This window comes from Mixophyes fleayi, chromosome 12 (assembly GCF_038048845.1).
Source record: "Mixophyes fleayi isolate aMixFle1 chromosome 12, aMixFle1.hap1, whole genome shotgun sequence".
Classification (NCBI taxonomy): Eukaryota; Metazoa; Chordata; class Amphibia; order Anura; family Limnodynastidae; genus Mixophyes; species Mixophyes fleayi.
The window spans coordinates 7,525,404-7,551,376 of record NC_134413.1 but is presented as its reverse complement, the minus strand read 5'-3'; the positions used below and the strand labels follow the sequence as shown (position 1 = coordinate 7,551,376).

At 41.3% G+C, this 25,973-nt stretch overlaps 1 protein-coding gene across 1 annotated transcript; it reads right to left on the bottom strand.

Moving 5' to 3' along the window:
• Positions 1 to 2,230: 2,230 nt before the first annotated feature.
• GCH1 (GTP cyclohydrolase 1) lies at positions 2,231 to 22,246 on the bottom strand. The gene is made up of 6 exons (XM_075193398.1): positions 21,086 to 22,246; positions 11,700 to 11,809; positions 10,545 to 10,600; positions 7,190 to 7,221; positions 5,913 to 5,997; positions 2,231 to 4,617 (listed from the first exon to the last, which is right to left on the bottom strand). The coding sequence occupies exons 1-6, from the start codon at positions 21,417 to 21,419 to the stop codon at positions 4,491 to 4,493; spliced, it is 744 nt and encodes a 247-aa protein (XP_075049499.1). The 5' UTR covers positions 21,420 to 22,246; the 3' UTR covers positions 2,231 to 4,490.
• Between the last annotated feature and the right edge of the window lie 3,727 nt (positions 22,247 to 25,973).

Genomic DNA, 25,973 nt, shown 5'->3' with positions numbered 1-25,973 from the left:
GATACATTTCTACCAGACTACTTATATATGTATCTTTCTAACCTAATGTACATAACAGCTGAATAACAGGTCTGTAACTTTATTAGGGGAAGAGTGCGAGTAAACCGATCCATAGTCCATTGATGGCCTAAGGAAAGGGCTGCAGGTGTAGTTGACGGGTATAAACTTGTGTCGGAGACAGGTGTTTGTCTGTAGTGTTGGAGATGTCTAATCTACAGGGTGACTGCAAACAGATTCTGCCACTAACAGGCTGATAATCTGGGGCTCAGAATTGTTTGATTGCAGGTGACCCTTTAGGAGAAACTGGTAACTGCGGATTACAGTTGTTTTGTTAGCACTCAGGAAGCAGAATTTATCAAATATATATTTTTTTAAAACTGTTCAGTGACAAGGGAATAGCAAAGTGTGGAATGCTAATCCTTACACACACACACACACACACACACACCTTGCTACTGTGTCCAGGGTCATAGTCCACACTAATTATATAGTGTGCATTCCTATTTCTACTTGTTACCCATTGCATTATGGGAGATTCCACACCTAGATGGTTCATAGCTCCTGTGTATCTACTGGGAAAAACTAGCAAACAATAGATGCACAATGGATCGTAATTACCATTTTCAGACAGTCCACCTTTACATAGGTAAACCGTGGGGGGTTTTGCTAGTGCCTGGAACACCCTCTTCCCTCTCCAAGCCTGGGGCACTGTATAATTGTGGTGTCTGGACCCTGCCCCCGCTTCACACGGCTCTGCTTGAAAAGTGAACAGTAGTCCACGCAGCATTGCCCATGTATATTATGGGGATAGGAAGAGTTGGAGAGCAGCTAAGCACTGTCTAATTATAGCTACGCCCCCATGCATGCTGGTCACACCCACTGGCAGCGCGATGTGGAAACCCCCCTCTACAAATCCTGCTTTATTCCAGGGGCCGAACTAAAAATTTGTGGCCTCATAATGCTGCGTGCCGCTCTGCACCTCCTGCTCGGAAAGGAAGTGAGCATCAGAGTATCTAACCAAAATGTAATTTTGGTGCCCTAGAATGATGTTTCACGTGCACAGCATTCTGGGACTTCAAATGCGGGGTTGGCGGCCACACCGTAGATTAAGCTTCCCGCTAACAGCGGACCCACCGCATTGATTGGACGGCAGAAGGCAGCAGGGCCCAGGGTAACACAGGTAGTGGCTACGTGGTGCTTCCTTGGCAGTTACACAGCGGCACCATCTGGCTGATGCCAACTCTGTTAATTCACGGTCAGTCGGTTCAAACGTGGTAACTTCAGGTTTCTAAGGCGCTGGTGGATACTCTATAAAAGAAAAGCATCCAGCCACGTCCTATAACCGGGCAGCCACAGAGATCTGTTGCATTATAACCTCCTGATGTCTCGTCTGAGAACCGGGTAAAGTGCAGGAATTTAGATGGGTGGGAGGTTTCCAAATGCAGAACGATCAGAGGGGAAAAGCACGGGCATTACATGGGCACCATTGCACCCCCATTTTGTCAAATGCTACATAGCAGGCTTGATATACAGTAGCATAAATATAATGTGCACACAAGCCTTGTGTGTGTGTATAATATATTTTTAGTTCTTTACATTAATTCCAACTTGTGTCAGATGAATCCCAGGTCTCCCATGGCTCCTAGTGCTTGGGAAAGACTTTAAAAGCTGTGTGCGGGTAAGCCTTTAGCCCAGATATAAAGCGTAGCATAGGATCATGTTAGGACTAGTCAGAATGGGAAGACTGTGGTGTGAGTTGGTCAGCTTAATATATATTGCAATATGTGGAACTAACATTCCCTGTTTTTAATCTAGAAAAGTAGTTAGAACAGCATTAATAATGTATTTAGTGAATGCAGAGTGTGTGTGTGTGTTATATATTATATTAAATAAATTAAAATTGGTCGAAGTGGGGGGGGGGATATATTATTTATTTTTTATTTTTGTCATTAGTCTTTTCAATATTATTTCTAGGCTTGATGGACTTCAGGGTAACTGTAAACCCCCCCCCCCCCCTAATGTTTAAATGTAGAGATCACTGTGGCAGCTTCCATTTATAGTAATAAATGCAAATACACAGAGAATTTGTGGTTTCTGCGCAGAACGGCTTGTTTTACTAAATTTATAACAAAAATTAGTCAAAAGAATAAAAATTGCAATAAGATATAATTTCCCTCCAACTTTACTTGACAGAGACCTTAATACTTTAAAATGTCTACACATAACACAATTGTTGGTATTAACTGTGCTTTATTAATTGTGCTGAACATAAGATTTAAAATACAATAGGGATTGTAAGATAAACACAAGTTTGTATCATTCAATATCGCTGTGTTATATATCACTTTATCTTTTGAATGAACATTATGGTTTCTGATTTCCTTTCCCACCTGGTGATGCTTAAAATAAACAGTGTCTCCATATGTGAGTCATGCTGTGGTCCCAAAAACACATTTACTCACAAATTTCTATTTAGGTGTCAGCCATTTTGTTGTAGCCTTCAGGCCACATACATTATCCATGTCCTCTCTAATCCTCTTTTGCTCAGGTGGAAACGCACTTCACTGTTTTTGTATCCTATTATCAGCACACAAAGGAGTTTCAAATAGGAAGACATTTTTGGGTAGATTTATCAAACTTTTCTAAAAAGGAAAAGTGGAGGTGTTGCCCATAGCAACCAATCATATCATAGCTATCATTTTCTAACATGTGCTACATAAATGATAGCTAGAATCTGATTGGTTGCTATGGGCAACACCTCCACTTTTCCTATTTTAGGCAGGTTTGCTAAATCTACCTCCTTAGGCTCCTTACATAGTGTAATATAATTTAAGTCTATTAAACTAAAAGGGATTCTACAAAGCAAATAAATACTATAATACTTTGACCACCTTGCAGAGGCAGAAAAAAATTAAGCTGGATATAAAAAATATATATATACTTGAATATATAGATATGTATTTTAAAATTCAGATAAAGGCCACCTCACATTAATAACTTACAAAGATACTAAACTCCAGCTCTAAACTAAAGCCGAAGTTTTGAAATCCTTTTATAAAATATATCACAAAAAAATGTATGTAGGATCAGGTTGCAAAACCCTTGTCAGTAAGTCTGTATGTACTCGTTAAGCAGGCCACGCCCACATAATATAAAGCTCTTTAATAAATCCTAGGCCTCCTACAAATCCATATTCTAAGGGAAGGGTGGTGTTATGCTTCCTGATTTTCAGTTTTAGGAAAATAAATCCACAATAATAAACTATTGTTGACATTAAAACCATTTTTTATTTTATTTTTTGTAGTGCTGTCCTGTTTTTTTTTTTTAAGAACAAACCATTAAATTCTACCTGTTGCCAACACCCAGCGGAGGCGGCCATTTTGTTAGCTGATCCAAAACATGAGAACAGGTTTCACGTTTCTTCATCTTTTTCCCGACACATAATATGAATTTTTTACCACACTGTGGAATCAGACATTTTGTGGTCTAAAACAAAAATATATAACCCTATAAATTCACTAGGTAACGGCACTGAGGCACGAAATGTTTATTCGGCTCCTAAAATGGCCGCCTCCACTGTGTGGGACTTAATGGAGCTTCAGAGTGAGGAGAAAAAAAATGAGGCGGTGGGAACGGTATAACACGTTGATTCGCTAAGCAAATGTCTTAACCCATTTGCTTTGAATTTAAAAAATGAAATAAGAAAAATGAACCTTCGTTTGAACAACAGTACAATAATCAAATGACGCTCGGTAACGGTCCTGAAACCATAAAATACATATTTGACGTAATATATGTGATCGAGACGTCGCCAAGTTTTAAGATACAGTACATACAGACTCTTCAGAGCAGTTATCGGAAGGCTTGGCTAACAACCTGCCAGAAAAGACATTTACTTATAGCTGCTATACATTGTACGTTAACAGATAGATGACTGAAGTGACGTACTCTGCTTTCAGCTCGTAAAACAGAATTGTTTTTCATTAACAACATCATCGACACCCTTCACGTTTTGGTAGTTTACAGGTGAGGACTGACGAAAGCGACACAAAGGGCATTTGGCCCATAGGTTTCTTCTATTTCTTTCGATAAAGGGGAAGTGGTATCTGTCATATTAATGATACATAGGTCTTGTTTGAGAACTCAGTACTTCCTTCCCTATTCAGCACTAAGGTGGCTGTTAGGTTATTCAACGGGAGTCGATAACTCCTTCAAGATAATACCTGTGTAATGTAAACATAGGAATACGTGAGGTTGTCCCATGGGTCATATATTTGTGCCCCCCCCCCCCCCCTGATCAAGTTTAATGTAAACACTAAAACAATTAAATATTACACAGAAACTATCATTAAGAAACACTGTTTTTCTAGACCTAGTTGAACAATAGACTAAGCGAAGGCGGTTTAACCGGATATAGACACGGACGGGCAGACACAGCGGGCAGCAAAACCTCTACAGTAGACGTCAAGACTTTTTTTTGGCACTAGAATTTAGTTCTTGATGAGCGTCAAGAATTCTTCTCTGGTTTTCGGGTCCTCTCGGAAGACGCCGAGCATGGTGCTTGTTACCGTCTTGCTGTTCATTTTCTGGACCCCTCTCATTACCATGCACATGTGACTAAAACAAGACAAGACGAGATATAGCGTTTACAAAGGCATATATCTGTATCACTTACCTTAGCACGTTAAAATGAAGTTCATGTAACATTTTACTTTTTTTTTTAAATTGCTCAACTGATGATTCTAAAATAATTTGTAATCGCATAAGTTTTCCTTCTTGTCAGAGAAATAAACCTGTATTATCGACTTATGAGTTTCAGATTTCAGTAGACCTCTATAAAGTGAATTTGAAAATACAGCGGTCTGAGCTCTTGGTTGGCAATGTGAAAGTGATATAAGTGAGGCAGAAGCTGACAAGGTTAGAGGGACTATCCATTTTTAAAGTGATTTCATTTATAAATTGTGCACTTTTATATTAGTTAACTATACTGTGTTGCTTTCAATAATTTTGTATATATTTGTATTTATGTTGTGTTGTGTTTTTGTTTTTTTTGCTATGTAGCTTTTTGTGGCCAAAATATTTTTATTTATTTGTTTATTTACATCTTTAGTTAATAAATAGCTTCAGTTGTTCTGCACAAATAACTTTCAGAGAACTAATTGCATTCTTATTTAAATAATGCGTTAGACCAGTTCTTCTGTGAGACTTTTGGCAATTTATCTTGTGTGTCTGTGTTTTACAGAGATAGTAAAACCAGTTAAGGCTCGGTTTATAGGAGCTGTATTTATCAGGGTTTAGATAACAATGCTCTGCTACCGCTGCGTTCTCAAGCTGGATAAAGACTGCTCAATTAAAGAGGGCTTTAAGGAGGCGTCTTGCTGCGAACGTCATTCTGATTGACAGAGCTGTGTGTCTGAAACGGTGATGGCAGTGTGATGAGACATTGAACATCTCTTCACTGCCTAGGAAGCGGATTCCCCTTATAACCAGCTGGGAAGTGACTGCAGAAAGGTTACCATGCAATCTGTAGCAGTATTTTGCCTTTCATTACTTGTCAGAACAGCACGGTTAGAAGTTGCTCACTGCATGCTGCTGAGTGCTGGGTTATTTCTGTGTTCGTCCCTCCCTTATTCTTAATCACTGACTTTAATGCTGCAGCATGGCTTGTTACCTTTAATACCCATTTCCATAAAGAGCTATTCATTTCCTATATTATTATACAATATATAAGTTATGTCCCAGCCGTTTGGAGAGAGCAAAACTGACGTCTGCTATATGTTCTCTAAGCGTTTGCGGCCGGGATCCCTGGAGCGACTCTTGAATTTGGAAACCTTCTGCGACATTGGTTAAATATTTGTGTCGGTAAAGACACCCCATTAAGGCGGTAAATACAAACAGAAAATACAACTTACGTAGCTTCAATAACCACCCCCACTCCGGCGGGCTTTAAGGCTTCTGTAATTGCAATGGCGATCTGCTTTGTAAGGCGTTCCTGAACTGTGGGAAATGCCAGAACAACAACGGACACATTACACGGTGTCACTATTTATGTTCTACTGGTGAGCAAAAGATTTCAGAATAGAATAGAATAGTATAAATCACACTGCAGTTATTACGGTTTACAAAATGTTCACATAATTGTAAATGGTGAAGATTTTTTTTACACCTGTAAAGACTAATTTTAACAAGGATTGCGGTACATGTACTGCTGAAATATTTTTTTCTGTTTGAAAACATGCCTTATTATGGAATAAAGTATTTTTTTCGATGTATACAGGGGCAAACGCAGGATTTGTAGAGGGGGGTTTCCACACCACGCCGCCAGTGGGCGTGACCAGCATGCATGGGGGCGTGGCTATAATATTAGACAGTGCTTGGCTGCTCTCCAACTCTTCCTATCCCCATAATATACATGGGCAATGCTGCGTGCACTACAGTTAGGTGCACGCAGCTCTCCTTTTTCAAGCAGAGCTGTGTGAAGCGGGGGCAGGGTCCAGCCACCTCAATTATACAGTGCCCCAGGCATCGAGGGGGGTTTCCAGGCCCTAGGAAACCCCCTCTCAGTTTGCCTATGGTATAATGTATGTTTAATTTGAGGAGTTGCAGCGATGAGATTTCTTTTTATCGCAGTGATAAATGGCAATTAAAAAATATGATTCTTATCGCTGCATTTTTATAATTAGGGCCATTGACATGATTGCACTAATGCGCATAAACTCCTTTCATAAAACACTGTATGCTGCTGTGAGCATTCTGATGATCTGATTGGCTACTGGTGGTTCTATCCCCGCCCTGATTCATAACTGGGGGCGCACAGACAATGCAGAAGATGACGGGTGATAGCACAATGCCCTCTGACCCTTATCAGACCTAAACAATAATGTCCTGCGGTCTTAAGAATACAACTCCTGTGATCTTTAAAAGATCACATAAAGAGCGGTTGTCAGAATAATTCATATCCGTATAAAGGGCATTCGTATTAATGCACTAGAGAGAGCCCCTATCCAAACCTCGTAGATAGTCGGAGAGACGGAGTAACGATGACCTTTATGATGAGCAGATTCCATCTGACTTGCTGTACATATGTCACGATCCACTGACCTGTTATTTTTATAACCACTGAGTAACCGGCTGGGAGTGTATTAGGGATGTCATAAGCAATTAAATCCAAATGAGTTGAGCTTCTTACCTTGTAATCGTCTGCTGTAAATTTCCACAATCCTTAAGAAAACAAAAACAGAAAATCAGTTTAGCAGTGTGACTGTATTGTGACGCCGTTCTCTGAGCCGTTCTACCCCGTTAATGGCGTACACCAAGTGCAGTTCAGTGCAGCTCTGCCTGGCAGTGGAAATGATTAAAGGCCGAGTTGTCGACCAGATGACAGCTGTGGATACAGTACAAGCAGCATTGGCCGGCATGTGGGCCAAAGTCTACTGTGAATCGGTGCTTCCGATTAGCGCGGTAACAGTTGTTTTTAACCCCGCGTGTGACCAGTCGCCAACGCACAGTGTACAAAATTTCCATCTGTCCCTAATTTCCTGGGACAGTCCCAAGATCTATCCCTGGAAATGTCTCTATTTTTCAGGATTGATCAAATGCACAATAAACAACCCCCCTTATGATGGGGCTTTGCTCCAAACAGGGGTTAACCTCGGTGGCCCCATAGCAAAATTTTGGAGGGTCCCTAGGCAAGGTTAACCCAATGGGAAAACTTACTCTAGTACCCTGCCCTTGGCACCCCATGAACAGGTATCTCTAAAACTGTAGACCTTAGTGAATGGGCAACATTAACACAGTGGCACAGTGGTTAGCATTGCTGCCACAAAACGCTGAGGTCATGGGCTCTATTTCAACCAGGGCCCCCATCTGGGTGTGTTTACATTAAAACAAAACCTTTAATCAGAGAATAAGACACTTTATCTGTAATAACATATCTTCAGCATTTTACACACGTGTTACACGTCATCACAAAAACATCTGACGGTAAAGCAGGAAGGAGCTGGGGGCCACAGGGGTAGACGGAGGGCCCCATGCCAGCTCTAAACTGTGCTCTCTGCAAATATGGAATCCACTAATGCGTCATAGAGAGCTGCATAAGACCGTGATGTCAGTGATCAGCGGGGAAGTTTTATAGTACGATAATCTGAGTTACTGAGGATTATACATGTGCCGGGCAGTCAAAGAATCCCTCACACGGATTAATCACAAGGGGTGAAAGACACCCTTTGGTATATTTACTAAACTGCGGGTTTGAAGGAGTGGAGATGTTGCCTATAGCAACCAATCAGATTCTAGCTGTCATTTTGTAGAATGTACAAAATAAATGATAACTAGAATCTGGTTGCTATAGGCAACATCTCCACTTTTTCAAACCTGCAGTTTAGTAAATATACCCCCATGAATACTACTAACACTGGTACACATGTTACCGTCCTAAAACATGCTGTAACCTATAGCAATCAGACATTTGCTTTAAGTTTTCAAACTGTACATTTAAAATTACAAAGAGAATTTGGTTGCTCTATAAAATGCCTTTTACACAGCATTAGATTTCAACAATATCCCATTTGAGTTCAGCTACTAATATTGCATTTAGGTGCAATTAGTGTTTATTTGTCTAAATTAAGTTAAACAATGAAAGCAAATATCTGACCGGATAATGTGGTCTAGTGCAAATTGCGTATGTAAACGTGGTTAGTGAAGTAATTGTCATTATATCTCAAGCCAACAACTAAATTGTTAACTATTTAAGCGATGGAGAAACTTGTAGTGCTTTAGGAAAATCAAACGCGTTTCGCCACATGTGGAAATAGACAAACATCAGCAACTAACCCATGCTCCTCAATTTCAACTAAATTGTGATTCAATGTGAAAGTTTATCCTAATATAAATAAATATATATATATGTGTGTATATGTGTGTGTGTGTATATATATATATATATATATATATATATATATATATATATATATATATATATATATATATATATATATATATATATATATATATATATATTATATTTATACAACATATACTTTTTGGGGAGGGGCTGTAATTCACATTAAAGTAATACTCTGTAGAAATCTATATTGCAAATAATGTTATTAACTCATTAGAGCTCAGTGTAAGTTGATGTAGAGACTCCTACGTGAACTAGTATACATGTTTTCACCTATTGGCGTGTAACTCTAACGATATCTGACCTTCTGTCAAATATTCCCTCGGTCATTCAATGTAAAAAGGGATTTTTTTTTCCCCCCATTAAATCCACAATAACTGCTGCTGCTGCCGGTCCTATATCTATGAGACTCTCTGGTATTAAATGTCAAATTTAATTGGAAAAATAAAGTCTGCACTGTAAAAGGTAAAATCTGGAAGTGTATAAATAACAAAACTGAGCAAATAATCTGTTATAAAGCATTGTTATAATGTCTGTGAAACAGAATATTCTTACAGGACGGATGTCTCCTGTATTCAGTGCAAAACTGATTCTTACAGGGTACAAATGTATCTCATCTGGGAATGGAATTGGTGGATATCATGTGAACCTGATATGCTGTATACAAGAGTGGGCAGCACAGTGGCTCAGTGGTTAGCACTTCTGCCTCACAGCACTGGGGTCATGAGTTCAATTCCCAACCATGGCCATATCTGTGTGGAGTTTGTATGTTCTCCCCGTGTTTGCGTGGGTTTCCTCCGGGTGCTCTGGTTTCCTCCCACACTCCAAAAACATACTGGTAGGTTAATTGGCTGCTATCAAAATTAACCCTAGTCTCTGTCTGTGTGTCTGTGTATGTGTGTGTATATGTTAGGTAATCTAGATTGTAAGCTCCAATGGGGCAGGGAGTGATGTGAGTGAGTTCTCTGTACAGCGCAGCGGAATCGGTGGCGCTATATAAATAAATGGTGATGATGTGTTTACATTTTGCAGATTTAAATGATCTATTTAGTTTGGATTATGTGTGTATATAAATAGCCTTCCCTATATAAATTAGGTAAAAATAATATCTGCCACCTCAAGCATGGAGTGCCCTAATCTTTCCATGTTGGCTCACTCCGCCCGTCAGAAGGCTTTGCCTCCCCTCCCCCCATCCATCACCGGTGAAGCCATCTTAGCAAAAATAGTCTCTTTGTGTGGCAAGAGAGGAAGAAACTCTACGTCCCCTGAACCTTCTGCGTTCAGAAATGACAAACATATATTTGTGAATGTCTCAAAGTAACGTGTATTTTAGACCTTATTTTTCCTGTTTTATATTTTGCAGCCATCTGGGTTAGAATCTGTGGCTTAAGTGATATTGTAACATGTAATCTGAATTCCTTGTTTCACTGGTTAGATGAATCAATATCCACTCATTCTAAATCCCATTTCCCTCACAGGGAATTGAGCCTGGTAATATCATTGTTCATTATTTGCACAGGGACCATCCATTCATCTTGATAAATGAACCTCACGTCAGTCAGTGTCTGCACAGCACGCCCCAGCTGGCTTCACCCTGATGAAATATCTGAATAAATCAGTTTAACGTGCCGTCTTCACTCACCTAGCCAGCTTGCTGAGACCCAGGACTTGTTTGTTCGGTAGATATCCAATGTGTACCTGTGAAGACGGGAGAGAGAGAGGTACAGGTGGTGAATTTGTTTCATAAAGTACTTACATGCAGTAATACAATAACGCACGCTGGAATTAAAGCACATTATACTGCACTGTGGTAGTTACAGCTTTGTCTGTAGAGATTTCCCTGCTGAATAAAACAGGATCCTTTATTAGAATGATACACAAAGGTCTTCCCTGCCAATCACCATGTCCTCCGTTATTTATTTACCTCATTATATAGTGCCTTGTACATTAATTACCCAAAAAAAAGCTATACGAAGCTCTGTTTATGCACCTATACAGGCCTCCTTCAGTATAAGGGATATACGGTGTATAGAAACTGGCTTGGTAGAGAGCGAAGAAAGCTCTCCATTCTGATATGCCTGCTCCTGGCCAGATTCCTGTTATCTCACATTTTTCTGCTGTCGGAGATGGCATAATGCCATAATTCTAAGGAAACCCTGTGGGTATTTTTTGCAAAAAAATAACTTCCGAGAACCTGATGACAGGTCGCTTTAATAATTGTAATACTTGTGATATAAATAGACTCATGGTATAAATGCAGATTTCTGCTTAAAATGATAAACAAAACCTCTGGAATTTCGTGCAGTGTCAAATAGCATTGATTTGCAAGTTCTGATCTGCACTAATCTGCAACGTAATACCAGATCTGCACAAGCTTTATTTAGATTTATTTCAAAGTAGCTCCCTAGGCTCTGTCTGTTGTGTAACATTATTTAAAACACAATGTCGGGCGCTCTATGAATAGAGGTTTTCAGAGTTCAACGCCTGGCAGAACGCTAGGAGAATTAAATGCCGTTTACCAAAAATCTTTATGTTCCTGTCTGGAGCTCATAGTACAATTTTCTGTCATTTTTAGTTTGTTTACAACAATTATGTTGGAATATTGGTCTGTGTTGATTCTCGGAGGATGTTGGTTTTTCTCTGTTAAATAAAAAGTCAAAACCCGCTGCCGCAAATTACTGTCATTACTAAAGAACATCTCTTTGTAGAAGACTTAACAAGGCTGCCGGTGAAGCACCTGCATATTTCCGGTGATGGCACTAACCAGATGCTAAACCTTCTGACGTCAAAATTTTACCTTTCCAACGAATGGAACCAAATGATGCTCACACATAGAAAACATGTCGATGTCTTTCACGATCACCATCTCATCGTGATCTTCATCAAATATGGCGTCATTCAGCACGTCTGAAACAGAATACACACATTCATTGCATACATTATTCTTGACAATGCAAATGGAACACTCAGGTGAAGTAGGGAAGTATCTGAAACTTTGGGGGTGTATTCTAGAAATATTATTAAAGCGGTGTAAAATTAGCAAATTATCTTATGACAATTACCTGTAGTTTAAATAATTATTTGGCATTTTTGGCAATACCTCAATGATTTATTTTTTTTACACTGTGCTCCCTTGCAAGAGAATCCCGTTTTTTCTTTTTCGTTGTTTTGTGACTATATAGATTTCTCTAGGGGTTGCACCCTCTGCATTAGTGAATAATGACAATAAATATCATTATTACATAGTGCATTCCTAAGCAGAATAATTCTCATTTTACTCCTAAACTTAGGGGTAATTTGGTGCGGAGTTTTTATAAAAAAATATTTTTCCTCATGAGTTTTGCCAATACCTCCATTGGTTTGTTGTTTTTTGTATGTATATTTATTTTTTTATTTAGTTTTTATAAGAAAAAAAAGTGTTGTTACTTAAAATATTCTTAATGAAATCACTGGAAAATCTACTTTTTAAAGATTTGAGTAGATTAAAAATTGTGTATAAGGAATCGTTCATTTCATTTTATATTTTAAGAATGTTCTATAAATCTTGAGTTATTTGAAATCCTTTCTTTTCTTTTTTTTTTTTTTTTTTTTTTTTTTTACACTGCAGTGTGATGGTGCTAAAGTGGAAATAAAAGCAGAGCTATTTATATTTTATTTATTTTTTTTTATTTTTTTTTTAAGACTGTTCACAGGACAATCTAACACCAAATTGTACCATGTCTTCCACCCCCCCCCCCCTTCTTCCCAAAACAAAGCCCTGGATGTCGCAAACCTTGCCCCCTCACTAGTCACGATTGGTGGATGTCATCCAGCCTGTCTACACATGCCACAATCCCACCTCTAACGCCATTTTACCATTCGCTGCTGCCACGCTACTGCATTCTCAGATAATATTGGCTCACAAACAGGCTGCCATTACTGTATCTAGGAAACAGGTGGTCGTCTCTTATGTATACCTGTATTTGAAAATCAGAAATGTAAAAGACACTTCAGTCTCTAGAGATTCATTAGCTGCTTTTCTTTAACGCATAGTTGCCTACTCTCCCGGAATGTCCGGGAGACTGCCGCATTTCTGGGAGACGTCCCGGGAGAGCAGGGCAACCTCCCGGTTCTTGCCCCCGCAATAGATAAGTGGTGGGGGAGGAGCTTAATGATGCAATTAACGCGCCATCTTAGCCCCGCCCCCTGCTGTAATTGGCCAAAATTTTGATAATCGTTTAGGAGGTGGGGCCAACATGATGCGATTCGTCAAACCCCGCCCCAGCCAACGTCTCCCAGAAGCCAACGAGGAAAAGTTGGCAAGTATGATACTAATTTACCAGCTTAGCTGTGCTCCTAGAAATGTTGTGCAACTAATATTTTTATATAAAATCTTATTTTTACGTAATTGCTGTTGCCTAACATTTTTGGAGAGACAATTTTTATGTAAGCTGACATACAGCATCCAAATATATATTTAAATTTTATAAAAAGCATCTCGTGTCATCCAACCAGCCTGACCAAAATTAGACTTATTCTCCCCGCTTTATTTCTCATGCTCCGTTCTTGGTACATATCTTGTACAGAACAGATGTTTTGGGGTGGTTAAAGGGGCGAGGTAAGAATATTGACTTTTGATATTTAATGGCTATTCCGGCAGCTTGTTATTTCCTGCCTCTGTGATCACATCAATGAGCAGAATGCGATAACAGGACCGTTTAATTTCCTGTGTCCTGTCTGCCGGGTACAGGTAACCGTGGAAACGCAAATCTGCGTCATTTTCTTTCTGCCGTGAAAGCTAATCACAGTCTGAATGTCGTTCGTCCCTGTTTACCTCATATGAGTCTGGGTAAAGGGAGGTGGTGAACATCAGTCAGCATCCAAGAATAAAACCCAAATACACCGTGTTTGAAAATCAAAACAAAACACTTAAAGTGGACATGTCACCCACACACAGTGGAAGCAGCCATTTTGTTGTCTGACCATCCATTCACTAGCAATTAGTGACCCTATTTGTGCCTCACAGATATCGCTGGTTCTTTGTGAATTGATAGGCTGCATTCTCATTATCATTGGTACAGCACGCAAAATGGCTGACTCCATTGTGCGTTGTTGATGGATTCACTTTAATGCAAGCAATCATTTTCTTCCATGACTTGCACCAGTCATACTTGCCAACTCTCCCTGAATGTCAGGGAGACTCCCTGAAATAGGGGTGATCTCCCTCACTCCCTGAAGAGTCTGGCATTCTCCCTGATGCTGAGCCAGTACAAGACGTGGTTGGCTTCGCCATCTGTGGTATGATGACACAGTTCAGAAATTGTGTCCTATGTCCATGTATTGATGCCTATGGAGGTGGCCATTTTCATGGAGACCAAGATTTAATCAAACACTGACAGGTAAGACAACATGACTTCAGTAATGGAGACAGAAATGTAAAAGACACTTCAGTCTCTTGAGATTCATTAGCTGCTTTTCTTTAACGCATAGTTGCCTGCTCTCCCGAAATGTCCGGGAGACTCCCGCATTTCTGGGAGACGTCCCGGGAGAGCAGGGCAACCTCCCGGTTCTCGCCCCCGCAATAGATAAGTGGTGGGGCTTAATGATTCAAATATCACGTCATCTTAGCCCCACCCTCTGCTGTAATTGTCCAAAATTGTGACAATCGCTTAGGGAGCGAGGCCAAAATGATGCAATTCTTCAAGGCACGCCCACCACCCCTGGGATCTCCCTGAAGCCAACGAGGAAGAATTGGCAAGTATGACACCAGTATAACATTCTTCTCCATTAGACTGAGATAATATAATTTGCTAGGAGATAATATTGACATTATCTGGATAATCTTGGCTTTCCTGTGCAGTGCCAAATAAAAGTTGTACTTTGGTCCCTTTTCTGTAGTTTACTTTTATGCAAAGTTTTTTTCATTTTTTTTTTTGTCTTTTTAAAATTGTAATTTCAACAACTTTTCCTAAAAGAGAAAGTAGTTACCCAGAAGCCCCTTCTCCTGTTGGACAGGATTATCTACATATTTTACAGCGGGGGTAAAACTTTGAAGTCTCCCGGCCGCTTTTCATTGTTTTAATGGGACTTCAAACTGCGTCCAAATGTTTGTGTAATGTCATTAATGTTTGGTAACATGAAGGTCAAAGGTTGCTGGATTTTGTGGTATTTTTTTTACATATAATTATAACCGGCTCAGAAAAGTATCCACAGTCTCTGGCGTCTAACTGGGAAGTAGGTGAAAGGGTGTTGGGAGGAAGTGGACAGCTACCGTATATCAGAGATAATTATTCCTAGGGCAGATTGTCTGCAATGTAGTTTTCTATCAGTACACAAATTGGTGACAAACATTTTATCTGCATAAGAGAAAGCCCAAAGTTACTTGGGGAAATCTCTAAACCTATGGCTGTTGGGGAAGGAACGAATTCACTTATATGACCAGAGAAGATCTGGTAAATTTTGGTTTAGAAGACACAGCTATACATCTCACTCGTTTCATTGGCTTATCTGTGCCCTCCAGCCTAAGACATATTTTGCATTTTCTCCATAAATTGATCCTGTGCTTTTAACCCATTTCTGTCATACAAGTGTTTGTTTTTGCAACCCTGGGAAACAACAGCTCTCCTCTGCTGTCTGCATTGAATATGACTGTAGCCAGAGAGCTTCTTTGTGTTGTATACTCTGCATGGTGATATAAATCATACTTGCCAACTTTTCCTCGTTTGCTTCAGGGAGTTCTCGGGAGAGGTGGGTGTGCGGGGGCGGTGCTTGATGAATCGCATCATTTTGGCCCGTCCACTAAACGATTGACATAATTTTGGACAATTACAGCATGGGGCAGGGCTAAGATGACGTGATATATGCGTCATTAAGCCCTGCCACTTATCTATTGAGAGGGCGAGAACCAGGAGGTAGCCCTGCTCTCCCGGGAGGTCTACCAGGTATGCAGGAGTCTCCCGGACATTCCCGGGAGAGTAGGCAACTATGCGTTAAAGAAAAGCAGCTATTGAATCTCTAGAGACTGAAGTGTCTTTTACATTTCTGTCTCCATTACTGAAGTCATGTTGTCTTACCTGTCAGTCTTTGATTACATCTTGGTCTCCATGAAAATGGCCACCTCCATACATGGACATAGGACACAATTTCTGAACTGTGTCATTATGCCACAGATGGTGAAGCCAACCACGTCTTGTACTGGCTCAGCATCGGGGAGAATGCCAGACTCTTCAGGGAGTAGGGGAGATCACCCCTATTTCAGGGAGTCTCCCTGACATTCAGGGAGAATTGGAAAGTATGATATAAATACATGGCTAAAAGCACAGACTGGTGATAAAAAGAAAAAAAATGTGCATTTAGTAAAAGCTGCAAGAGGGCGCTTATATACCAGTAAAGATATCCAAAGGTGGAGCGTAATGTAAAATTGTACTTTAACACATACATGCTGCCTTTCTCTGAATATTGCTTGGATATCTGATGGTCGAGAGAGTCCCAAATGAGAGGAAACGTTGTCGGTAATGAGGGTGCAATGATGACACATTACGCCCATTTCTCGGGGGCTGGCTTACAAATTTGTCACTTATGTTTTAAGATGCCCGGTAAAGTATTAAAGTGACAAAGACTGAGATGACCTGGATACATGGATCTTGATATCGCTGTTTGTGTCCTCTGTTTAATACGATTATCCGCAAGCGCTGAGAGTTTACACCTGGTCAAATCCAGCGAGAAATGTGGCATTTAAAGTGTAACCAAACACCAGGTGCTGGGCAGAGGGCACACAAAGCCTTTTATGTGGCTGGATGAAAAGTGTCAGGAGGATGAATGGATGTGTGGACAGATAGATGGTGCTGATGCCGTATCCCGGAGATTGGAAACGTAAATACATCTCTCTCTATAGACACAGAGCTCATTCTCTGGTGCAGAGTCGGGTGAATTTCCATATTCACCCTAAAAGGTGCCGCGTCTGACAAAATATTGTTATTTAAACCCAAGACTGAATGTAGCGTTCAGCATAACAGAGGCTGAGAGACAGATTTTTTTCCCCCGCACACGTAAAAAATGTGTTTGAGTTTTTCATTGCTGATGGAAAAAGGATAAAGGAAATTTTTGGATCGGTATGCTGGGATTTGTAGTTCCCCAGAGGTCAGGCTTTCGGGTTCAGATTCTGAGATGTTTCATGGGAAACGCCAGCTTTAAAATGAAGCAGATTTTTTTTTTGTACGTAACCCGTGAAGTCCTTCAAGTATTATCCTGTTTAATCTAAACATAAGGGGGTGTAGCTCCTGCACCAGAACCCACTTATCTAAAAATGAGCCGTACGGTTGGATGAAGCTGTTTAGTCGGATCTGTATTCAGTTTGGCCACCGCAGGATTCGGACAATCTTGGGGCGCGGTTTGCGTGATTGTCTGATGACCACATACTCCTATATGACACCCACACTATGCATCCTGTATCCATTGAAAACTTGAAGGCATTCAATAGTTCTCTGCAATTTTGGCAATCAGTGGGCCCGATATCAGGACAATTTCGTCTAAGCTGACAAAATCGACTCCTGTAATGCCCATTACCGAGTGAACATATAAGGCCCGATTCATCCAGGGACACATACTGACCGCAATGTGCGTTTGTTTACAGAGCGCACGTAATTCGGTTATATGCCCAAATCAACAAGGAACATGTCAGAAGATATGAATTCTGGTCTAGGTCCGCTCTACTCTACTACACAGGACACTGTAGGATATGTCCAATACATATGTGGAATATAAACTATACTTGTCTACTTTCAGTAAGCGATGTCTGGGAGAGGGGCGTGACTAATGGGCCGTTTTGACGCGGGGGAGGGGGGGGGGGGGACAAAATGCCGCGATTCTCTGTGAATTGGTCATTGTAACAAGGGAATTCCGGGATGCGGGAGAAATACCAGCTCCCGGGAGACTGACACGAATTTCAGGAGTCTCCTGGACTTTCCGGGAGAGTTGGCAAGTATGCTTTAATCACACGTTCCCTTTCTCTGCCCACATGCTTTAGTCACACGTGCCCCCGTGTGCTGTACGTGTTCTGGGCATGCACAGATTAATGTTGCAGATTATACGCACAAAATCGTTTACATCCCTTAATGAATATATATGGCCCATAGTGTGTATCCATGAAGATATAATCCACTTCTATATAATGCAGCCCCTGTGTGTATTCTAGTGGTGGTTTGTGAGGAGGAATGGAGCGTACTGATCTTTTCTTCTGTTTCCATCCAAATCGTTTTAGGTTTTCCCCTGCCCCTTTGAGAAGACGTCTCTTTAGTCCCGTCTGCCCCGAGCATGTCTGTGTCCTCCTATGTGTCTGTCTAATGTGATCTGCCAGCTTCAGCATTACCCAGAGCCCCCAGCTACGGTGCCACAGGCTGCATCAGACAACCTATTTCAGAATCCAAAGTTTCAATCCTATGCTGCCGTAATATTTACTTTTAGCTAAATCTACGTAAAACGTCCCTAAAACTTACTGTATTGATTACCGGCTCACACTGATCCTTCAGTAGGTTAAAATGTAACTAGCGCCGATTGTAGATCTGATATCACTAAAGTCTATTGATCAAGGACAGAGGTCTACAACCTGCAGGCTGCTGACAAGTGAAAAGGACTGTGATCCTCAGCAGACCAGACACCAGTTAGGGGATGATGGGGATTGTAGTTTGGCAGCTGAAAATTCAAGGAGGGAGAAGGTTTCTCTGTATAAACTAATTTATTTCTGTACTACACAGCAAAATATCCGAGGTATTTGCCTTGTGGGACTGAGGCCGACGTGGGCTATGGTTCCCCTGATCCTGTGCACAAGCTGGAGAGACACTTGCGGTTCATGTCTCATATCTATTATCTCTACTATATACAGATGATTGGATAAGGTACATTGGTTTGTAGCTGGGACATTGCACTTATACTACTTTTGAAACAATGACAGCAAAATAATGGTTCATTCTGTGTGTTTTTATAATGCTATTATGTTACTAATCTCTACACTGATAATTCTCCGTAAGATAATTACTTTTTGGAAACGATAGACTATGTAACATGACAATTTCATCAACTTGGTACAGTATTAATATATTTTAAATATAATATAGAATATATAAAATGACTAATAATAGAGTTGCATACGCTACAAATAGTCACAAAAATCTGATTATCTGCAGAATTACTTATTCTGACCGGTTTTATTGACATACTTTTGAAAAAATTAAGTGAATACCCACGTGTTAGTATACACGACCTCTTATCCAAAGTGGTGAGTGTGGGATGGGTTCAAATTTATAGGTGAAAGTATTTTTGGAGCAGCTATATCAAGATATCTTTTGTAAGTCTATTCATTATGTAGCTCAGCGGTTCCCAAAGTGCGCGTCGCGGCTCCCAGGGGTGCCGCGGGCAAGCCAGAGAAAAAACAAACAAAACAAAAACTTCTCAATCCGCGCGGACCGGTACGTTTTTTTTGCTTTGTTTGTTTTTTCTCTGGCTGGCCATGGCAGAGGGGGACATCGTGACAGAGGGCAGAATGAGGGGGGCAGAGGGGAGAGCGTAAGAGGGGGCAGAGTGTCTGGATGCAGAGGGGGCAGAGTGTCTGGATGCAGAGGGGGCAGAGTGTCTGGATGCAGAGGGGGCATATTTGCATACAACTAAATAAGTTTTTTTTTTCTATCCTGACCTAAATACTTCTAAAGGGGTGCCTTGAAAAAATGATGGAGACTCTAAGGGTGCCGCGATCTACAAAAATTTGGGAACCACTGATGTAACTGATTAAGACCAAGGGTGAGATCTGTGCACTAACTCTGAACTTTTCTGGTATTCATTTTTGTTTTTAAATAAAGGCTGCATTGTCACCTAGAAAAATATGTGGCTCCTAGATGGGTACCTGAGAGTTACTCCTTTGTTTTGGGAGCCCCAACTCAAAACTGAGGGGTGGGGGAGGGTGTGAGCGGGGGGACCAATCACAAGCAACAATCAACAGGTTGTAGTTTGTGATTGGCCCTCCTGCTCCCACACCTGGTTCTATATTACCGGCAGGATTTTCAGGGGCCACGGCTAGAGGGAGTGGTCACCTTAGTTAAAAAACAAAACAAAACAATGTTTGTGTGATTTGTATCAGGTGTCCAATTTAAGGTCCGGGTGATTGGTTAATAAGTAAAGGCATGTTGTGACCACACCCCTGTCTCCAACCAATAGGAAATGACCATCAATAACTGTATTTAGGATCAGATAACGGCAGTGAAACAAATTGGATTATTTTTTATATATACATTGCCAAGAGCTACAGAGTTTTGTCTCCCTATAAATAAAGAACTATGATTAATATTTATACTATGTGCTAGTTCGTGTTCTATTGCATTTTTGGTGCATAAACCAGTTTGGTTTGACCTATTATGGTTATGTAACAGCTATGTGTGTGACTGTATTTACTAATTAAGCAGCCTAGACAAGAAATCTATTTATCTTTAATTTTTATACTTTTTTCAGCTACATATTTTTATTTGTTATTATAATACTTTTTGGGCTTAAACAAACATGTTTTGTTTTTCTAGTAAATATAATAATATTATATCAATATAATGGAGGAGGGACCTTAATGAAGGGGAATTGGCATGTAGTTGCACAGTTGTTAATACAGGGTGCATTTATTAAAAATACACACAGCAGCGTCCCCCATATGTACAGCTTGGTGTGTATTTATCATAGCGATGCTTGCAATAGAAAATATAAAAGGCTTTGTGTACAGAACACTGTATCTTAACAGGTTGTTAATACTATTTATATAGCACAAGGTATTTTGCATAGGATACATAACTTTTATATTGCTTGCTGTACTGAGACAAAATATGAAATGCATTAAAATATTATACATATGCACCAGGGCACCAACTATAGAAAAACTTTTGAGCAAAGCTTCTCTGTGATTTGTTAATGTCTTTGAGATATGGAGGACTATCAAATTCATACATTGGTTTCAAATAAGTAGTTATGCAGGGTGTATACATGTTGCAACGTATTGTAATTAGCCAGACGAAATAAGTGCATGAATAAAATATATTTAAAAACAAAATGCTATTTTATGTTCAGCAAAATATAATTGTGGTTTATTCCCTGTGCCCTCTAGCAGGGCCTGCTGGAACTTGTAGTTCCACTACTGGACAGCCACAGGAGACAGTCCTAGGATTGAGTACTCACCAGTTATGGTCTCTTGGTAGCCCTTGGTGAAGAACTGCATGGCAGTGGCTGCTCTCCAGGGTGTTTTTAGCAGTCCTTGCCTATTGGGGTCCTCTCCCAGTGCCCTCAGGATGGTGCTGTAGGCTGATGCCAACGTAGGAAGGTGCAGCTCATTGTCTTCTTCGCTGCGGGCTCTCTCTTCTCTCCAGCTCTCCAGTGGTGGGGTGCAGACCCCAGATCTGCCCCTCTCCATGTGACTCAATGCTGTGGGGGGGTCCTTCTTCTCTTCAGGCACGAAACCATTGCAGTTCACCGGCTTCTTCTCCGGCAATGCCCTGGACTTGGCAGGATCCATGTCGGTTACAGAGACTTATACAGGCGGCTTATGGAGTAGGGTGAGCAGCACTCCCAGATAGGAACTAGTGTCTAATAAAAGTGACTTTCTGTAGGTGCCAACTCCTAAGCTGAAAAAGTTACTTGGGAAAAGTTCATTGCAAGAAAGGAGCTACCTGTATGGGCTCAGCATGTGATGGGATCAGGATATACAAAGTCACAAATCATATGATCAGTCCAACAAGAGTGTGTGCACTGTACATAAGTTGTGAGCTCCTACTGTACAGGGTGCCAGACACTATTTATTATATTAGTGAGAGTAATACGTTCTACAGATACTATGTGAATACAATCTTACCAGTCACTGACATGTGTGCAGGAGTCGATGTCTTAACCAGAGACTTAGTGCAGACTCTGTTCCAGGCTGGTTGAATGCTGACAGGAGGAGGAGCTGGGAATGTAATATACACACAGGATGCACAGACTGAGTGCACTGGTGACCGATGAGGACACTGAGAAATCTCCAGGCTGCAGCCGGTGTCCTGTCGCTGTGGAGTTGCAGGGGGAGTAGATTGCCGGTCTGGAGATCACATGCGCTCAGCACACACCAGGGATGCTGCTCTGGGTAGTCGTCCACAAGTCGCTGCGCTTTGCTCTGCTGTCGGAGCTCTGCCGGGCACCGCTTTTATGTGGCTTAGCCCTGCCCACCTGCCAGGCGCAGACAATTGGCTGGCACAGTGCGTGCGTCACCAGCTGCTAGTAAGAGGATAGAAGAGGAGGACTGGGAGGGAGCTGCGGACAAGTCATTGAGAAAAGTGCCCAGAGCACAGGAAGGAATTACATTTATATCACAAACATGCGCAGGGGGGAGCTGTCTGCTCTGTGGGTCTGGGACAGCCCGCTGGACGAGTGTGGTAGTGGTTAGATCTGCTGCAGACGTCACTGTGACATCTCCCAGGTCATGGAGCTGCAGCAGATACAGGACACACAGTGCAGGAAGTTACTGGTGGAGAAAAGGGTGAGAAGATGGGAGAGGGCATGTGTGAGCAAAGCATGTGGGCAGAGGGGTGGCATGTGTGAGCAAAGCATGTGGGCAGAGGGGTGGCATGTGTGAGCAAAGCATGTGGGCAGAGGGGTGGCATGTGTGAGCAAAGCATGTGGGCACAGGGGTGGCATGTGTGAGCAAAGCATGTGGGCAGAGGGGTGGCATGTGTGAGCAAAGCATGTGGGCACAGGGGTGGCATGTGTGAGCAAAGCATGTGGGCAGAGGGTGGCATGTGTGAGCAAAGCATGTGGGCAGAGGGGTGGCATGTGTGAGCAAAGTATGTGGGCAGAGGGGGGGGGGCATGTGTGAGCAAAGTATGTGGGCAGAGGGGAGGGCATGTGTGAGCAAAGTATGTGGGCAGAGGGGGGGGCATGTGTGAGCAAAGTATGTGGGCAGAGGGGGGGGCATGTGTGAGCAAAGTATGTGGGCAGAGGGGGGGGCATGTGTGAGCAAAGTATGTGGGCAGAGGGGGGGGCATGTGTGAGCAAAGTATGTGGGCAGAGGGGTGGCATGTGTGAGCAAAGTATGTGGGCAGAGGGGTGGCATGTGTGAGCAAAGTATGTGGGCAGAGGGGTGGCATGTGTGAGCAAAGTATGTGGGCAGAGGGGGGGCATGTGTGAGCAAAGTATGTGGGCAGAGGGGGGGCATGTGTGAGCAAAGTATGTGGGCAGAGGGGGAGGGGGACGTGTGAGAAACGTGAGCGGAGAGGGCACTGATGAGGGGACGAGAAGGAAGGTTAGAAAATAAATTTCTATTGCTAATAGCACTTTCTTCACTAACCCTTGTCATGAAAGTTAGAAAGAACAGTTTCCTTCAGATGTGAATAAGTCCAAAAACTATACTTTATTATTTCTCAATTAAAAGCCTTAAGAATAAGGAGGCAGCAAATATTAAAACCAATATTGTGCTCCATGTATGGGCTTATGCAAAATAGTGAGTTAAATCTCACTTCATGCCACAATGAGTTTGTATAATAATAATAATGGTCCTTTTTGGGATATAGTTTGAGGTTTCTTGATACATATATCTATATCTATCTGTCATGTCAGGGGGAGATCCTCGAGAGCCAAGGCTGAAATCATTGAAAGTAGTAAGTGTCCTTTGCGTTCTGTGACGTATGATGCACCTCTGGACATGCACAGATGATATTTGCATAGATGCGTTCAAAACCAACAGATACATGTCTTAATGAATCGGCTCCAGAGTGAGCTAACTCTCATGCAGTGAATGTATCAGGTATCTTAGCTGAAAGCGATCTAAGGTACCTCTGGACATTAATCCCTTTTAATAGCTCACTCTACTTTTGTTAATAATTTTGTATTGTGCAATATAAATATTGGGATTTCCCGGGAATATTGAGCAAGTAATTTCGTGCACAATATTTCCATTGCAGCAAAGTAATTTGTATGTCATGATCTGGTGCTGTAAGTCTGTGTCTGTGTTTATAATAACAGATGACGATGGATCACGTGGGATAAACCTTTGCTGCTCTGTCCATGGTGCTGAAGTCCAGGGAACAGTCTATCGTTATTACATATAGTGTCTGGTGCTCCGACAACTGATATGAGGATAAGGAAGAATTAATTAAGGGGTGAACTGGGATGAAAAATACCAATTTACAGCACTGCCAGGGTCCAGCTCCTCCAGTAGCGTTTGAATCCCTCTGGGTAAAATTCATAGCTGAATTTGACGTCCTAATATCTCTATATAAAGCATTCAACACAGGATTGTTTGCCCCACCAGGGTTGTAAATTCACCCCTTATAGTTATTACACAGGTGACATAATTAGGAGCCAAACTTTGAATAGATTGGGTTTACTGACGTTGCACCCATCCCACATAGGACTAAAAATGCCATACCCAGATTTGTTTCGTGGCTGTGGCAGCACAATTATTGGGGTGCTCAATCACCCACAGAGCTGGCTCCTATATACAGGTAATAAAAAAAAAAATTACGTGTGTCTATTTGCATGTAATATCCGCATGGGAGTTTTCAGAGAATTTAATATTGACCAGGGGGATCTAAGCATGTTATACATGAAGCATCAGGACATTCAGTGAACAGTACTATAATTTCTTCAAATATTAATATTGAAGAAATCTGAAACTAAAAAGTCCTGAGAATAAGTACAGATAAATAATTTATTTGAATATAGAGAATGTGAAAAAACGTAGTTTGTGCATACGTGTGTATATTTGTGTGATAGATATAGATATATATATATTAATTTTGCATGTTATGCTGCCATTCATGTAATGTGTAGTGGTGCTGTAAAGAAACATTGCACCACCTCTAGTGTGTTTCACAGTTATGTTTCCAATTAATTTATATATGTGCAATACATCTTTTCTACCACTAGATGCCAGATTGAAGTAAATGATCTGCACATGTGCTGGATTTCCCATTAAAATTAACTGCAAAACTGTAATAAATAGTTTGGCCCCTTGTAAAATTCATAACTAACCCCTCGCAATGTTTGTTGCCCACCTATATTCTAAAGTGTTAACCAGCACCAGGGTAGACATACTTTAACAGGAAAACCTTTAGCGTGGTTTCCCTCTGCCGTCGGGGGAACCAGACGCAGCCTGGTTACTGTGGGACTGGAGCCATGATTTGGGGAGGACGGGTTGCAAAACAGCCCCCCCCCCATACATACATCTACATACTGGCACCTTTACTTAAAACGCATCTCTCATACACACAAGTAATACTTGTAACAAGTTTTCTGTCCTTAGTCCCGGGTATATATCACATTCTGCTCCGTCCCTTCGTGGACACATTATAGAGCACCTCTCGCCCCATCTTGCAGGGACTTCCTGGAGCCACCGATGCTGTCTTGTGAGCAGGTCGCTTTCTCCCATCATGACTCTTTCCAGTGCCAAATATTCATCCTCTCCAAATATGATGCATCATCTGGTCCCATTGACCTCTGGCTCTATTTTCATACATGTTGTCTGCATCAGAGTATATCACATGTTATTTACAATGGTCCTTACATTACAAAATTATTGTGGCTTCCTAATGAATTGAATCAGGCAGTTACATGGTTTGGTGAATAATGAGGCTATAATGACTGACTGTACTGTATATATTGTCATGTATAATTCGGATTAATGTCCCAGATTGCTACTAATCCAATTACTATTATTCTCTATCAACTAGTGACTGGGGGTGTACTAGACTGTCAGGGTCATGTGGCACTGTATACTGGAGGGTCAGGTTAATGTTGGAGCGGGGTAGAAAAATATCTTTCATTACTGTGTTAAGCTGGGTACACACTACAGAATTTTCCACCAACTTTTTAGGCCAAGCGATTTTACATGCGACCGATGGTCCGATCGCTCGGTCCATGGACTGCATACACACTAGACTTGTTTAGGCGATAAAGGGAAGAGTGGACGTCCCTTAAGCTACTTTTTACAGCCATGTTGTCGTGAGCAATGACTGTAATTTCGTACTCACTGTCGTGGATCGGTGGGAAGTTTATACACACTACACAGCGGAAACGAGATTGGAACGAAAATATTTAA

What these genes read in the sequence shown, in the direction of transcription:
- GCH1 (XM_075193398.1), bottom strand. Translation starts at nt 21,419, where the DNA reads ATGGATCCTGCCAAGTCCAGGGCATTGCCGGAGAAGAAGCCGGTGAAC. An exon ending in TGGTTCCATTCGTTGGAAAG is followed by an intron (nt 10,601 to 11,699) that starts GTAAAATTTTGA and finishes CCGTCTTCACAG; the next exon opens with GTACACATTGGATATCTACC. An exon ending in GGTCTCAGCAAGCTGGCTAG is followed by an intron (nt 7,222 to 10,544) that starts GTGAGTGAAGAC and finishes TGTTTTCTTAAG; the next exon opens with GATTGTGGAAATTTACAGCA.